Source organism: Podarcis erhardii, assembly GCF_964252035.2.
Source record: "Podarcis erhardii genome assembly, chromosome: 6".
Classification (NCBI taxonomy): domain Eukaryota; kingdom Metazoa; phylum Chordata; class Lepidosauria; order Squamata; family Lacertidae; genus Podarcis; species Podarcis erhardii.
In genome coordinates this window covers 76,198,478-76,215,541 of record NC_138510.1, presented here as the reverse complement: position 1 = coordinate 76,215,541, position 17,064 = coordinate 76,198,478, and the positions used below count along the sequence as shown (strand labels likewise).

At 38.2% G+C, this 17,064-nt stretch overlaps 1 protein-coding gene and 1 long non-coding RNA gene across 6 annotated transcripts in view; both read left to right on the top strand.

The window, feature by feature from the left end:
* The window catches only part of LOC309343982, a 507,096-nt gene that overhangs the window by 351,776 nt on the left and 138,256 nt on the right, over positions 1–17,064 (top strand). The gene's annotated exons all lie outside the window — the stretch shown is intronic.
* Positions 1–17,064, top strand: part of PTBP2 (polypyrimidine tract binding protein 2) — a 50,090-nt gene that overhangs the window by 2,574 nt on the left and 30,452 nt on the right. For 4 of the 5 annotated variants that reach the window (XM_081865993.1, XM_081865992.1, XM_081865991.1 and 1 more), the window contains exons 2-3: positions 170–200; positions 9,480–9,555. In XM_081865993.1, the coding sequence (XP_081722119.1) occupies positions 170–200; positions 9,480–9,555 (107 nt within the window). The remainder of the gene's footprint in view (positions 1–169; positions 201–9,479; positions 9,556–17,064) is intronic. The other variant, XM_081865994.1, reaches the window with a different exon arrangement.

Here is a 17,064-nt window from a genome sequence, read left to right as displayed (position 1 = left end):
CTTGTTACTTCAGTATGTCATGAGTAAGTCTAAATTATTACAAGTAAGCATTTTAATGCCAATATATTTAAAATATATTGAATGTTTGGTTTCAAAGAGAATTCCTTTCTTATTAGAAAAGAGAAATAAAAGTGAATTCCCCCTTTAAAAAATTCCTTTTCTTTTTCAGCATTGTCACTGATGTTGCAGTTGGTGTGAAGGTAGGTTATGAATTTAATAAATAATCCCAAATTTGGTATGAAATATTAATTTGTAATGTTGACTATTTGTCCCGGTCACTTTCGGTCAGAGGTGCCAGAAGCTTTTTCTGCTTCTAGTACACTGTATGTGGATTGAATCCTCAGCCCCACCCACAAAAGAAGGACCAATTTATATTTATAGATACAAATTTAGAAATAATTACTGTAACTTAAATAGAAATTGAATATATTTTGCCATAGTGGGGAAAACTTTAACCATGTCAGGTGACCTTGTAACCCTATGTGAATTTGATTGTTTGGTAAGTATAAGGCCGTGATGGGAAACTTCTTCTTTCTATAAAGGGTCATTGACCCACCCAAAAAAATCATTTTGGGAGCCATACACAAATACAATGACTGACTGATAGAATGTCAACAGATGGAGCTTTTCCCATAATTGTATTCCATCCCAGAAAGGGCTTAACCAGTTGGATTTCTGCCTGCCATGCAGCTTTTAAGAGCACAAGAACACTGCTCTCCTCCAATAACAATCCTAAAGTATCCAAAAAATACACGTTTCATGAGTCCGAAACTGGCTATATTTTTGCAGGTCTTTTGTTCAATTTATCTCAGTCTGGCAGCATTCTGTCCAAGGCCAGGCAGGATATTTCAAATGTGGGTATCAAAAGAGATTTAAGATTTACAGCAACATAGGTTCAATTTCCTGTGCTTGGATAATTCAATATGTGCAGAGCAGTCTGTAAGAGTCGGTGGGGGACATAACTGAAAGTGGATGAACTGCCTCTTTCCATGCCCAGCCACACCTGTGGTCTTTTTTTTCCTTTTCCTTTTTCTGCTAGTTGTGTAATTTGTCCCATGTTCCAGGTGTGTGTCTGGGGAATGGAGGAGATGTGGATCCACAGCCTCTTCTGGAATGCTTTCTTTCTGCACTTTCCAGTGTTCATGCTCTGTCAGAACAGAACTGGCTACGTACCTTTCCCTTACCTTATACTGGAGGCCTAGGAAATCACATCTCCCTCTCCAAGGGCGGACCTCTCTGCCCTCATAGTGAAAAACCTGATGACTCCCTGGGCCCTTTCGTGGGCTGCATTGCAGGATTGGTATAACCCATGCTCTCACAATAACAGTCCACTGCCCTCTCCTTCAGTATATATGTGTGTGTATATACTGGTGATGATATACCCTTTGCAGGGTAATTGTTGTAGGGACTGTGTGACTTAAGTGGAACTAGAATTGGAGAGTTTTTAATATATTTAATGCAGAGTTCATAAAATAGGACTGAAAGGATCTAGATTCTAGCTATATTATGAACATTGCAAAGGTCTAGGATTCTAATCACTGACCCAAAGGTAGCCATAATATTCTCAGTTTCTAGACTGCAGACTGGAAGTACAGTTATACCTCACGTTATGTCTGCTTCATGTTACGTTCTTTCATGTTGCGACCCGGAAGTACCAGAAAGGGTTACTTCTGGGTTTCGTGGCTCACGCATGTGCAAAAGCGCAAAATGACGTCACCCGCATGCGCAGAAGTGGTGAATTGCAACCCGCATGTGCGCAGATGCGCCGCTGCAGGTTGCACTCTTTTCATGTTGCGAACGGGCCTCTGGAACGGATACCGTTCGCAACCAGAGGTACCACTATATGTTGTAGATTGTGCACTCATGTTTCCTTTCTTTTGTGGCTTGCTTTTACTGTGGTATTACATTACATGTGTGATTCTGATATTGCCAAATTGTGGTTTGACATTACATGCATGAGCAGACACCTCCAAGTCACCCTCCTGCTTCCCTTCATGTGTCATGATTTCTTTACTTAATCCTGGGTTCTGGATTCTCCACAAACTGCAGTTTACCATTTAATCCAAACCCAAGCTATGGTTTGAGCAACCAAGGACCAAACCATGGTAATTGGTATTGTGTGCCTTCTTCTACATGGAGTATTAAATGATGTGAGCTAACCTAATGTATGAAATAGTAATTATGTAGCATTAGTGTTAAACCGGGTGGCTCTTGTATGCAAGCTTTGAAGTGGGTTTGCAAACCCTGGTTATGAAGGATTCTGGTTAATGTTAATTATGTATTTGCACCAATGTAACTGTAATGTTACATCATAGCAAAAGCAGGCCATGAAATGGAAAGGGGAGTTAACATGGAAGATGGGAACATGTAATCTCAAAGAATTCTCACAGGGATAAAAAAATGCTTGCACTGGACCTGCAGTAAGAATCTTCAAAACTGTCTAATCTGAGAACAGATTATACTAGGAGAACAGGTAGTAATAACCTTGAATTTTGGGGTATTTGAGATCCTGGTTTATTTTGGGTAGTCTTGATTAAAAACACTACTGCTCTGAAACACGGAACCTGTAAAATTGTAAATTCAGATTAACATGGGGTAAAGGCTAGGTGCTTTGTACTTTATACTCATATACCGTGCTACATCAGTGCTTGAAAAACGGTGGTGGTAAGAGAAAGAATTAAGCAACAATGTACCTCTGAGCATACATTCAGTCTAGGAATTTGTTTTCAGTATCAGAATTGCTTTTGAAATTCTTTCACATACAAATCACTCTTATTTTCCCTAGCTTCCTTTGTTCTTAAATATTTGATAGCCAGACACCCTTTAGATCCACTGTAAATTATTCATCTACCAGTGGATCCTGAGACGTCTGCTACCCCATACCTGACTTAGATAAAGCTTGCTATGGTACAGTGCTGTGCTTATAAAATGAATATGCCTTTCTTTTGGGAGCATGTGAACATATTTGGACCAGTAACTGGAGTAGAATCTCTCATAGCTAAGCATATATACTTTGAAAATGGAATTGAATTCTGGGAGCACCCATCTTATATTCTTCAACACAACTGCCTCTAAGAAGAATATAAACTGTCATTCTTCCAGATGGCATTTTGCCTTTTGCAGAGTTGAACTGACAGTTTTGAGGAGATAGTTTAATTTGTCAAAAGCATCATTGGTGATATCAGCACAGTTCTGGTCAAAGGACTGTCTGGCTTGCTGCCTTCCTTCTTCAGCAGAATAAGCATGTCATTAACCACGCCTCTTAACTGGAAATGACTTAAAGTAAAGTAATACATATTAACTAATAACTTATAAGAATACAATGGTAGTGGGAAGCAAAACATTTCCTGGCATGCTTTGTAGTTGACCAGCTGACTGACATAAAAAAAAACAATTAATTGAATGGAGCTCTGTTGTTAAATGGCTTTTCATAAAGTGAAAATTGGGCAGTGCAGGTTAAAAATCTGTCTGGCTTTATGGATTCATTGGGCGCACACATCTTTCTGAAATGATCACAGTTTTCTTCCTCAAGGCAAGTCATACAGTTTAATTTGTATGAATTCTTCTAACTAGAGCTATAGACAAAATTTTATAGGCCCTAAATGAGTTGTGCGAATATTCTAGAACATTTCCAAAAGCATGAGTCTAGGATGTACTTTTTGTTCACCTAACAACCTAATCTTGCTGTTCCTCCTTGGAACATGTTTAAAACGGCTAGAGCTGGATATGAGTCTGGGCAACGAAGTCTTAGAGGAGGGACTGTATGGGCTGGGGGGAAAGCTGGCCTTTGTTAGACTGATTTTGGTTTAGGGTTTCCATCTGGCAACTTATTGGCTATGGTGATGATTCCATTTTTTGCCTGCAAAAAGCACAAGAAATTGCTGGTTTACAGTTCTGCTTTACAAAATGTATATTGCCTATTCCAGTTATCAGTATGGGAATTGCTGTTTGAATAGTAGCTGATTATAGGTTTTGCTGATTTATGTGGTCCTTGCTATAATGGGACAAGTATATTTGTACAAATATACAGTGCTTCACCATATATTCTATTGCAGTTATTTCTGTTAGTGAAACTAGCCTATTAGTTTTGTAAATCCATATTTGACTTGTAGACTGGATCACTTTTTGTTTGAAACCACCTACGCAGATTTGTTTGGAAATATTTGGAACACACAACCCGCTTGATTTTTTAAAAAAAATATTTTTGAGGCATGGGAGATAATGACAAGAACTTTATTCCAAGGAAGATCAAAATCTGTACTGTGGAAGTGTATGAAAATATGTTTCAGGTCCAGGTTTCCATTCAAAAAAACAACTTATCTAAATTCTTGGAACTCTATAATCATAGTATCTTTTTTGTTAGGCAATGAAATGTTGTATGTAGTCTACAGAAAGCATTAGGAGGGCAGCTTAAATGAATAAGAATTGATTTACTTACAATTGTCTGTAACGAGATACAACCTATTTTATAAATGATTTTTTTCATATCTATATGATCACTGCCTGTGAGCATTATAGAGCAGGTTAACAAAAACCATCACTTTTCCTTCCTAGTTAATGGCTCCGGAGGCAAAGTAATATACAAAAATTACTTTAACCTTCAAAGTTATTTGACTACTCTCATGCCTTTCATAAGAACTTAAGAACCTTGCTGGATCTGACCAAGGGCCCATCAAGTCCAACCTTCTGTTCTCAAAGCTGCCAATCAGAGACCAATGGGAAGCAGAATATAAACAGGAGAACACTCTGCCCACTTACGTCCCCTCCTCCATAAATTAATTTGCCTAATCTTTTAAAGCTGTCCAAATTGATGGCCATCATAATGTCTTATGGTAGTGAATTCCATAGTTTAATTATGTGCTGTGTGAAAAATTACTTCCTTTTGTGTGTCCTGAATCTTCCAACATTTAGCATAATTGGATGACCCTGAGTTCTAGTATTTATGTGAGAGGGACAAAAACGTCTCTTTATCCACTTTTTCCACACCATGCACTTTTCCACACTATGTCCTCTGTTTGCTTCCTTTTTTTCTAAAACTAAAAAAAATTGCTGTAACTTTTTCTCATAGAGTAGTTGCTCCATCCCTGGAGCCATGATAGTCTGTTGCTGTAAAAAGAGTAAGAACAAAGACTCTTGTGGGACCTTAAGCCATAATAAACTTGTTAGTCTTTAAAGTCCAATGATACTCTTTTGGTTTTTTTTAATAATTTGTGTTACCTTTTTCTGACCTTTTCCTCTTTTCTTTTTTGAAGTGTGGCAAACAAAACTGGACACAGTATTCCCAGCATGATTGCACCACAGATTTGGTATTTCTGCAATGTTCTTTAATCCTGTAGAAATACCTTAGCTAACATGTTACTATTCTTATTCTTATTCCAAAGTTAATGGCTTAATGAGGTGATAAGGTTTTGAATACTTGGGAATTCAAAGTTTTTCTTCTTCTTGCTATTCAAAAACCTAAATGCCTGTGTTATGCTTTCCTAGTAATTAAAGAGATTAAAGGATGAGTCATCACTTGACCTACTATGATAGGCTCAGAGAATTGGAGAGAATTTATGGCCCTGTTTCAGCTATGTGGACAGATGGCATAAAAAAAAAATCTCTCTACTGTGGCAAATCTAGAACAGATATTTTCTCTGTAGGCCTAGGAGACAAGAATGTCCTGCTAAAATACTACATATTTGTGGGTGCAAGGATAAGATTAATATTTGTAGAATCACATCTTTGACTGTACCCAGCGTATTGTTAGCACTAGTTAACTACCTAACCAACTTTATTAATATATTATGGTGCTTAAGGAAGGGAATACAATTTAAATTTCCTCTCTTTTGGGGATAAATTTCAATATATGGAGGTGTTTAGAGGCATACAGCCTAAATTCATCCTGTCTGTTCAGTTCCATGCCTCTCCTGACTCATTTATGCTGATCAAAGAGAGGGTTGACCAGCTGGATTCAGGGAGTGATTAATATCTCTTTGTGAGAAGAAATAGTTGCAGTCATTTTGAAGGAGGTGGGTTTGAGGCCATTTCCGAAGGAACACTTTCTAGACACCAAATATAGTCATGATTGTTGTTCAAATAAAACATTCCCTGTACTGGAAAGGTTGTCTATGGCTAGAGGGTGGTGACTGTAAAATTCAGGCATAGTTTTAATGATGATGAAATAGATTGACTTCGGTATAGCTTCTGGCTTGTCATCAGAACTAAAACTGCATTGGTTGTTATTTTATATGAACTTTATTAGGAGAAGGAAAAGTGAAGTGTGATCCTGCTAATATGTCTGGATCTCTCAGCAGTTCTTGATACCATCAAGCATAGTATATCGCTGGAAGGGCTACCTAGTTTTGGAAATGGAGGGGCCATGATTCAATAGTTTGCTTCCTGCTTAGAGAGACAGTTCCAGAAGGTGGTGCTGGGGGGTATTGCTCTGACCCACTGCATCAGTATTCTGGAGTCCATTAGCACTTCCTTTTGTGCCTTATGCTCTATATAACTTTGGGTAAGGGATTATCACCAGGCTCTTTCTTCATTTTATCAATGCATGTGAGATGACACGGGCATACTGAAGAGAGTAGTGGTTTGCATGAAATTTAACAACCTAAACTCCGTTCAGACAAGATCGAGGTGCTGTTGGTAGGTGGCTGGTATGACCGCTAATGCAGTGTTCAATCTCATTTGGGATTGTGCTCCCCCAGGTGGTGCCCTCCAGATGGTTTGGACTAAAACTCCTGTCATTCCTAACTATGAACCATGCTGGCTAGGGCTTCATGGAAATGGGTAGTGAACCTGTGATCTGAGGATCAATCTTGGCTTTCATATTTGGCCTGTGGGGGGCCCCCCCATTATTGTGTGGTGATTAATCTCCCTTTCAAGAGATCAAGCAGGTAGTGGCTGCTGAGCTCTAGGGCATTCCTGAGTGATCCTGATCTTCTAGATGTACTTTATTCTGACCTCTGCTTCATTTTTGAGACAGTTTGGTGGATGATTAATGCCAGGGGAAAGCATCCTTGTTGATTTCCCATAACCTCAGAGTCACATTAGATACCATTACCAATTACATACTTTTGGATTGCTTGTCCTGGAGGAGTTTTCCAGCTCAGTTCTGAGTTATACCAGAATCTGTCCACCAAGAAGGAACTGAAAGTGATGGTGGGATACTGTAGCTCAGTATCATGGCATTTACTCTATGGTGTCCTTCATGGTTTTGTTTTGTGCTTTGCACTGTTCAACACATTCATGAAACTACTGGTAGAACTCATTTTGATTGATTACAAGCTCTCTCTCATTTCTTTTCATTAAATCCAGATGCAGGCATAGGTGTCCTGAATAGGTGCATAGCATGCTCATTAGTAAACTGACAAGACAAGAGAGAAGTGTCATTAGCTGATAATGGCATATCTTTCCATGGGAGCAATATTGAACCTGTTCTGAATTGGGTTGGCTTCTTGAAGGATCAGCTTCACACTTTGATGTTATTTTACATTCAGCGTTGCTGCTGGATGCATAGGTGACATCCATAATGTGCAGTGCCTTCAACCAACTTCAGTCGCATTTGGTGTACTTAGGCTTCCTTTTGAAAACAATTTGGAAATTCAGCTGATGTGAAATGTGAAAGTGGGGCTGACTACTGAGAACATACGCCAGTCACAAAAACACCACTAGCTATCACTTTACTTTGGGGCGCATTTCTAAGTGATAGTATCCACTTGGGAGGCTTTGTGAATACGTTAATTTAAATTATTATTGAAATGAGCAAGAAGAAAAGTTGACTTAAATCATTGATTTGAATTAAGATTTTCATTGATATCTTCTTCATATATTTCCTAAACAGGGCTCCAAGAAAATAAATATCCAGGCAATTTTGTTGATTCATAATTTCCTGCAATGAGAACATAATCTGTGACTGCTTGTAACATATTTATATTAATTGCCCTTTGAAGTGAATTAGTTTTCTTTTAACATAGAAACAGACTTTAATTCGATGTTCTTGTTTGAAAGCAGTGCTAAATAATGGTTTAGAGCTACATTCCGACTTTAGCCTTAGTTTTAATTATGGTTCATTGGTCCAAGATCGGTTTGTAAACCACCTTTTGAAATTTACTTGTTTGGACAAACTATAGTTAAAGTTAACAATAGTTTGCAATGGTTTTGATATATTGGCAAATCCTGGTTGGTAGAAAATGGAAGTAAATGCTTCTAGTCACCATTTGCAGCTATGCCAGAGATGGGGAAGTAGAACTGTAGGAGTCTAAGACTTGTTTATGTAGCACCAAATCATAGTTTAATGTTGTGGCTGAACACAGCCGTTATATTTGAAAAGGGTTATATATGCAGTTTTAAGATAAGTATATAATTTACATTTTTGTATTAAGTTCATATTTCATTTTCATCCTGCTTATTAAAAAATCACATAATTGAAATTTAAAGCAAAAATCGGATTTAAATAAAATATCAATAAAAAGTCTACTGTGATTGCAACATGAGGAAGCAGCAAAAGTATATACTTTGCCACATTTCATATGCATTGCAAGAAATTGATCTTAGTTTACAAATTTAAGGGTAACTTGATCCTTTATGAAATATATCTTTGGGATATTTCTTGTTATCTTTCCAGTGTGTCTGAAAAGTTCATTTTGAAACTGGAAAAGACCAAAAGCAGATGGGACCTAAATAGCTATATTAGAAATCATAGCAAAAAAATAATAATAATCAGGTTCCTTTACAAATATCATTTTGATTGTATATAGATATTATTATTTTTCATGACTGTTGCAAGCTAAGGATGCTAACTGAAGCTGATGCACTCTTAGTTTTTTAAAACATTTTAATCTTTCCATAGGCTGTTGAGTAACTCTTGCTATCTTTACAAGTTATGTGCAGTTTTCAGTGAAGAAATTGTCTGGATTGGATGAACAATTGTATGTTAATAATTTTAGTTTCTTTTGACTGGCCACCTGGAAAGAGTGGTGGAGGATATCTGATAAGTCTTCGTTCACACATCACCTTAAACCATAGTTTAAAACAAACTCTGATTTAATGTGAACAAGCTCTATGCTGTTGCATGATGCTCAAAAGTTCCTGAGGTTCTCATTTCCCATGCCTGAACCTGAATTTGTTCTTTGTTTCCCTCACCAAAAAAACCACAAGCAGTGAGAAGTTGGTTACTGCTTCTGGTTTGTTTAGGGGGAAACAAACTAGGAGTCTTAATTTGGATGACAAGCCAGACTCTGGTTTGTTTTTGTCCATGTCATGGCAAGAGGAGGGGAGGAGTACTCAGGAATATTTGAGTTGTTTGCACTAGTGTGCTTCTCGTTCACATTAAGCAATAGTTTGTTTTAAACTTTTGTTTGATGTGAATCAGGCCTCTAGGTTTCCTAGATACTCTTTTTTTTAAAAAAAAAAATATTTCAAACTTACATGCTTAATATTAGTGTTTGCATTTTTAAATGGCAAAGTGCTTACTGTTTCTTTCTTTTTAGAGAGGATCTGACGAGCTTCTTTCAGGCAGTGTACTCAATAGTCCGAACTCTAACATGAGCAGCATAGTAGTTACTGGTAAGTGATGCTTTTTGAAAGGAGACTTTTTTCATTGTAGCATCAAAATGTATCCATGTTGCAGAAGAAGTATGGACATCTGGACAAACAATGTTTATTATGCCTTCTTAGGATCTGAGCACTGAAGTTTTTAAATATCAAATGCCTAATACAATACTTGTAAAAAAATAAAATTCTAATTCATGGGATTCGGAGTTGCCCAGAGCAGAACTACACCAGCTGGACTTTCATGTGGGCAGAATGGGATGGGGGTGGTGAGGCAATCTTCACCAATTCCTTCTGTGGCTCCCTATACCTTTCCCCCTAAAAATTTGTTCTGGAGGGTTGGGGAACCCTTTGTAATACTGTGGGGAGGAGGCATAAAGGACTGCAGGGGAAAGGGAGAATCACTGGACATTACCTCCCCCATCTTCCACCAAGAAGCCTCCATTGGATCTTGGTCCCTTCTTTAAATGATAGGAGCTCTTATTCAGGTTTGAGTCCAAGCCTGCATAACTTTAAAAAAAGGGATTCTCACAGTTTATTTTTGGAGAGGGACCCTCCGTCAGGCAAGGAAAGACTCATGCAGGCATTTGCACTTTCTGCCTGTCTGCACTGTGTCATCCAGCCAGGATCTGTTTTTATATCCTGTGTTTCATTTATGTCAGGAGTGCCCATTTTTCAAAGATGGCCAGATTTGATGAAGTGAACACGCGTGAGGGCCGACCAAAGTTGTTGAGCTTTTTAAAAGGATTTTACCCCAGGAGCTGGATTAAATCGCCCGGCAGGCCGGATTAGGCCCCCGAAACGGATTTTGGACATGCCTGATTTATGTTGAAACCTCTCAGCCACCCGTATTTTTTTCAGACAGGTTTGTTTGCTTTAGGAAGTCAGAGCAACACATGTCGTTTGTACCAGGTCTCCTATTCCTCTTTGAGGTTACCTCTCCATCCCTAGGTGAAACACCATTTCAAATAACGAAGTGTTATAAAGTTTGCTCTGGTAAAAGAATGGCTATATCCTATTAGTTTGGGTGGCTTTTTGAACTACTGATAGTACTACTAATGTCCATAACTATTATACCTGGATGTAGCAGGAGAGGAGGGGGAAAATACAATCCCCCTCCAGTAATCAGGCCAGGATCAACTGTCATATGTCTCTTTCCCTCCAAGGACTCTGTTTTGTAGTCATTATATAGCTATTAGTAACTGACACTTGAATCTGCATATTTTCACTAACACTCCTCATCCTGCCTTCCTTTAGTGCAGGGAAGGGACTCCCGCTCACATCAGTTGCAGGCAGCATGGGTAGTAGTCAGGAGTAATGAAAGTTGTAGTCCAGCAACAGTTGGAGGGCCACAAGTCTCATCTTGTAACATCTGTCCTAATCATTGTACAATGATTAAGAATGTATTAAATCAGGGGTAGGCAAGCTGTGGGCCAGATGTGGCCCAATCACCTTCTAAATGCGGCCCGTGGATGGTCCAGGAATCAGCGTGTTTTTACATGAGTAGAATGTGTCCTTTTATTTAAAATGCATGTCTCGGTTATTTGTGGGGCCCACTGGGTGTTTTTACATGAGTTAAATGTGTGCTTTTATTTAAAATGCATCTCCGGGTTATTTGTGGGGCATAGGAATTCATTCATTTCCCCCCCAAAATATAGTCCGGCCCACCATGTGGTCTGAGGGACAGTGGACTGGCCCACGGCTGAAAAAGGTTGCTGACCCCTATATTAAGTGCATAATAGAACTTATTGTGAATAGTTACCCTTGAATACTGGGGTCAGCTTTGCAGATAGGTCTGAAGGGGGTACCTGCCAGAGTGGCTGGGATGGGTATGTATGTATATATGTATGTATGTATGTAAGTAAGTATATATGTACGTATAAATAAATTATTATTATTATTATTATTATTTCTTCATGAGCCTTTGTCTCCCAATACTATGAGGGAAAGAGAAATTCCCATGCTCAAGCCTTCATGATACAGTTGTACAATGTCATAGAAATTGAGTGTTGAATTATTTCTCTTCTGTCACCTTAACTAGCCAGTAGATACTGTAGATTCCGGCGTATTAGGCAACTGAGTGTATAAGACGACCCCCCTCCAAATTGGCAGTCTTATACGCTTCGCTGGGCAGTAACAGTGGGTGGTGGGCTCTGTGCCGGGAAGAAGCTTCCCAGTGATGCTAAGCCGGAGCGCGCCGCCCACTGCTGCTGCTGCGGCAGCTTTGGCAGGTTCCAAAGCAGCGGTGGGCTCAGACGAAGCCATACTTGGTGTATGATGACCCTTGACTTTTTAACCTCTTTTCTGGGGTTAAAAAGTTGTCTTATATGCAGGAATCTACGGTAATTAATGTGTTCTTTTTATGCTGGAGTTTTAACTGTCCATCAGATTTGGGTTTGTCAGATTTTATTGTAATTTATTTATTTATTTAGCTAGCCACTCTGGGAGGTATGGCTGAAGAGTGGGTAATATATGTTTTGAAATCGTATATAAATATATTAAAATAGAATTAGAGTGGGAGAGCCATGTAGCTATATCCCTGCATCAGTGGAGACTTGTGCAGTAGCCTGGAGGCAATTTTTAATTGCTAGGTAAGTTGCTAATTATAAACTTGAGTTATGTAAATGTTAATTATGGAGCACTGTAAACACATTTCTTGTTTATAAGATTCTAAGCAGGGATCAAAATTAATGATGTAGCAATATATTTAAAATTACCTGTACCTTAAGTATTGAAATTAGTTCCAAGTTGAAATGGAAGGGCAAGGGAAATAATTTTGGTAATATTTTCATGAACCCCTCGACGAGCTGTTCCTTGGGTGACTTTTTTGGGATGAAGTGAGGGGTAAAAGGGTATAAAAACATGTTTGTTGTGAGAGGGAAGTATTTCTTCAGTCTATCAAGATAGGAAGCAAACATTTTGCTGAAAACGTAGATTGCCTTGGGAGCTGGGAAGTTCTTTGCCCCTCTTCATGGACATCCAAACTGAAGTCAAAATACTGCTTCATTTGCTCTCAGTAACATATCCTATCACCTTTGGCTTTATCACATTCAGCACTTGATTCCTATTTTTTGGTGAAGAAGAGTTATTTTTTTCCCAAATTATGTAGCAGCAGTGTAATATCTCTACAACATAATAATAATAAAAGGCAGAAGGTCTGGAGAAGATTTTGCATCTTTCAAAGGTTATTGACATTAAAATCTGTTAGTATTTAGTGCAGCACTAATTGGAAAGAAGAGTCCTGTGTTAATGCCCAAAAGAGTAGCTCGCTCACTCACTATATATATATATATATATATATATATATATATATATATATCAATCATTTCCTTACATGTCAGATGTTACTCTGGAGGAGACCTTCCCCCAAAAGGGGCCTAAAAAGAACCCCCACCCCTTTGCATTCATGCTTGATATTTTGGTCACATATGCCAGGCTACTATTTTCTTGTACTTGGGGCTTGATTTTAGGAAGTTTCTTGTAACAAAAATAAAAATAAATACTAACTCTTAAACCTCCTGTTGGCACATAGCCATCTTAAAAATTATACCAGGCTTTGTTTACAGTGATTTAAAGATTTTACCACTAGGTAAGCATTTAGTTTCTGCATTTGGACTTTGTTACATGTGATATGAGTTTAAATATTTGCACATTCAGATTCCTTAAATTGAAAGAAAAGTTTCCTGCATTTCTCTAAAGATCCTCAGCATCATGAATAAGTTAAGATCCTAGACTTACTTAGAACAGACTCTATATATGGTCCTACTTTTGATTTTCTAATGAGGCAGAGATTTGTTTAACCTTTTGTAAAAGTGAGAGTGAAAATGTTATCAAGAAATTCCACACTAATACAGAAGTCTTTCTGCTGTGCACCGTGAGGCCTACTGCAGTCTTGTAACCCCTGAAGCAACACTGGATTCACCCTTTGCCATGAGAGGTCTGGTGTCTGATAAGGTAACAGTTGCTCTGCAGGTTTTCCCAGTGCCCTTTGCTGATGATGCCAGGGATCACTACATGCTAAATGGAGCCACTCATTTTATTAGCAAGCTAAAATTCTCTCCTAAGCAGCTCACCACAGGAACTCTGGTAACTTTCAAGCAATAAACGATTGATGAAGGAAGGTTGCTTCATCAGTGGAGGCGGGTGTTAGAACATGCACCAGAGCCAAGAAAATGAACAGCAATGACTCTAATGGCGGTGGCCTGCAAAGTGAGTTTCTTGCCTGAAAGCACCATAGACCACACCAGCTGCACGTATAGCCCTGTTGCTCTGTTGGAAGGGATGAAAAGAGGATAACAGGAGCAAATTTCCATACTTCCATACCTCATTGGAGAATAGAAGGAGATCTTGAGCAGGAAATAGGAAGCATTGTAGCAAAGACAAAAGTAGAAAGAGTATCAGAGTAGAAGATGACAACCGGAGTTGCGAAGAAAGACCACCTATTAGGAGCAGGAGAATCAGAAGACAGCTTGAACAATAGAGCTAAGAAATAACTTTCAGTGTTAATTCAACAAGAACAGCTCTGAACATCTTGTTGGATAGCTACAGAAAGATATTCTTGGTTAGAAGGAAGACTTCAGTGCTTCAAGAACAAAGGTGACAGTCATAGCCTGCAGAAAAGGGAAAAGAAGTGTTGTGGTGGTGGGTGAAGATTCCCTACTGAGAGGTACAGAGTGGCTTGTGAATGTACCAGACCTGTTAACTTGTGACATAAGCTGCCTTCCCATTGTGTGAATTCAGGAAGTGATGGACAGGTTTGCCAGACTTACCAAAACTGCTGATTATTCCTTCTTGCACACCAAGTGAGATCAAACAGTACTGCCTAGAACAACTATGACTATCATATGTATGTATGAAGCTCTGCAGGTGAAAGTGAAGGATTTTGGAGCTTAAGTAGTGGTCATGCCATTTCTACTTATAAAATGTGGAGGGCTATGAAGAGAGAGAATAATACTTCAAGTTATTAGAGTTGATGGGAGAAGTTCTGTTTCTGGGACTGGTGCAGGCTTCCTTAAGAAGGACTTATGGAAGGAGATGGGCTGCAAATTACTAGGACTGGTAAAAAGTGTCTGCCAAAAGAAAAAAATATGAACCTGATCAAGAGCTTTGAACTAAATTCTGTAGCAGTTGGAAATAGGTAAGTTCAAAAGGTAAGCACTGAAGATAGGGATCTGTGTGCTGTAGGAGAACAGGGGGAATTGTGTGGCTGACTAGCAAACTCTAAAATCTCAGGAGAGAGATTGGAGCAGAATTTTCAAGGCTTTCAGTGACTATACACTAATATGCAGCATATTGAAAATAAATGAGTTTGAACTCCAAATACAGGAAGATAAATATAATTTGCTGGGTATAACAGACTTGGTGGGGAAACTCATGTGATTTGAATGTAATAATTGAAGGTTACAAATTATTCAAAAAAGAATAGGTGCAACAGAAAGAGACTAGCATTATATGTCAAAGATGCTCATATCTGCACAGAATTCATGAGAGAGAACATGGTAGCCTTGTGGATATACCATCTGGATCAAAATAAATGGAGGGGAAAAAATAAAATTGTGGTTGGAGTTTTCCATGGACAGTCAAACAAATGTGGTGATGTAAATTATCCTTTCCTGAAACAATTTACAGGTGTTTGATGGAAGATTTAGTAGTATATTTCAACTGATATCTTCTGACTGATACCATGGAAGATACTAGAACAGAGAAGAAGGGAATCAGTTTGAAAGTGGTTAGTAGAACCCAGCATTTGTCAAGAATAAATCTTGTTAGACTAATCTTATCACTCTTTAAAATCAGGTTAATGGATGGTGGGAATGCTGTGGGTAATCTATCTTGATTTCAGCAAAGTGTCTGACAGAGTACCCCTTGATAATTTTGTTAAATGTGGCTTAAATGTGGGCTAGGTAATAGTATTGTCAGAAGGATTCACAGCTGGTTGGAAAACCATACTTAGTGCTCATCAGTGGCTCCTCATCAAATGGAGGGAGGTTTTCAGGGGGGTTCTTCTGTAGGGCTTTGCCCTACCCACTTTCAACATTTTTCATCAGTCAATGACTTAGATGAAGGGGTAGAAATAATTCTTTCAATATTTGTGGATGACACAGTTGTTAATTAGATAAAAAGTATGATTGTATATATTATTTATAAAATCGAATAAAAATGTACAAGGAATTAAAATGTGATATAGGACAATCATTACTGTTTTTCCATCAAGAATTCAGCTTTCTAATCTTTTAAGAAGAAGCTAAACATAGCTTAAAATGTGTGTCATTGCAAAAGCCAATTCTAACTAAATAGGTCAGAAAACTGTATAGATTTCAAGTTACATTCTTCAATTCTTCTTTAGCAAGTGAATACTCTTCAATTATCACTCCAATTTGCAAGGTGGTTTCTTTATCTTTATAGTCCGGTTACTGAATGACCTTACCACTTACTACATTGATGAGTATAGGGTTCAACTGAAGTAAAAGTTTACCAATGCTGATACATGGCTGTTTTTAACATACTAAATTAGCATTTCATAAATAAAATTTTGGGAATCATTTATTTAAAATGAGTATAAATAATTGGCTTCCCCTTAGCTAGAATATTCCATCATAGGCTTTGAGTAGTAGCTTTACGATAAATAAATTTTTATTTCTTTTACAAATCACTGTAACCCTGAAGTACAGAGTTTGGCTTTCCGTATCTCCCTGGTATTTGAATTGGTAGAGGAAAATCAAGTAAACTGAGTTGTACATAGTATACTGTCCAGTAAGGTCAGCCTCTTGCAATATACGGAAGCCACCCATGACAGCAAAGTTTTCAAACAGATTACTTTATGAGTGAAAAGGAAGCAGGACTGTGGAAGAATTAAATCATGCCCATATCTGCTTCCATCAATGTGCAACAACTTTGGTTATTTATGACTATATGCATTTCAAATGTTGCATTGGCAGGCAAAACAAACAAACAAAAAAAAAAAAAAAAAAACTCAAAAAAAAAATTGAGTGAACAGGACCTTTTGCAGGCACAGTATCTCTTTTTAAGTTGGGCTTCTGTTCCTCCTGCATGTGCTCTTGTACAAGCTGTAGCAGTTTATGGATCAGCAACTTGGTCTTGTGTGTCTGTCTTTCTCCTTGGGTTTCAGCTCTTATCTGAGTTGCAGTTTCTCAGTATTTAGCTTTGCCAAGTTGAAGCCTATATTTCTCAGTTAGTTCAGGTTTGCTCATTTTTAGTTGTTGTGCCTGCATTCTTCCTAATCTTTGGTAGATTTCAACAAGTAGGATGTCCTGTTTACTCACTGTTGATGAGAATTTAGTAATCTTGCTGTGACCATCAGGGTAGCAATGGAGGAATTTCCAGTTAAGCACTCCAGCGCAATTAACCTCCTTATATGTGATTATTGAGTTTTCCCTGCCTTGGGTAACTCTCCTGAGAGACCACTCCCTTCATCCCAACTATGGACTTTTGGAACTAAAACAAATACGGCTCAATAAAGTTTTTGACGTCTGCTTTGGTTTTTAAAGCAGTGTGTAGTAATTA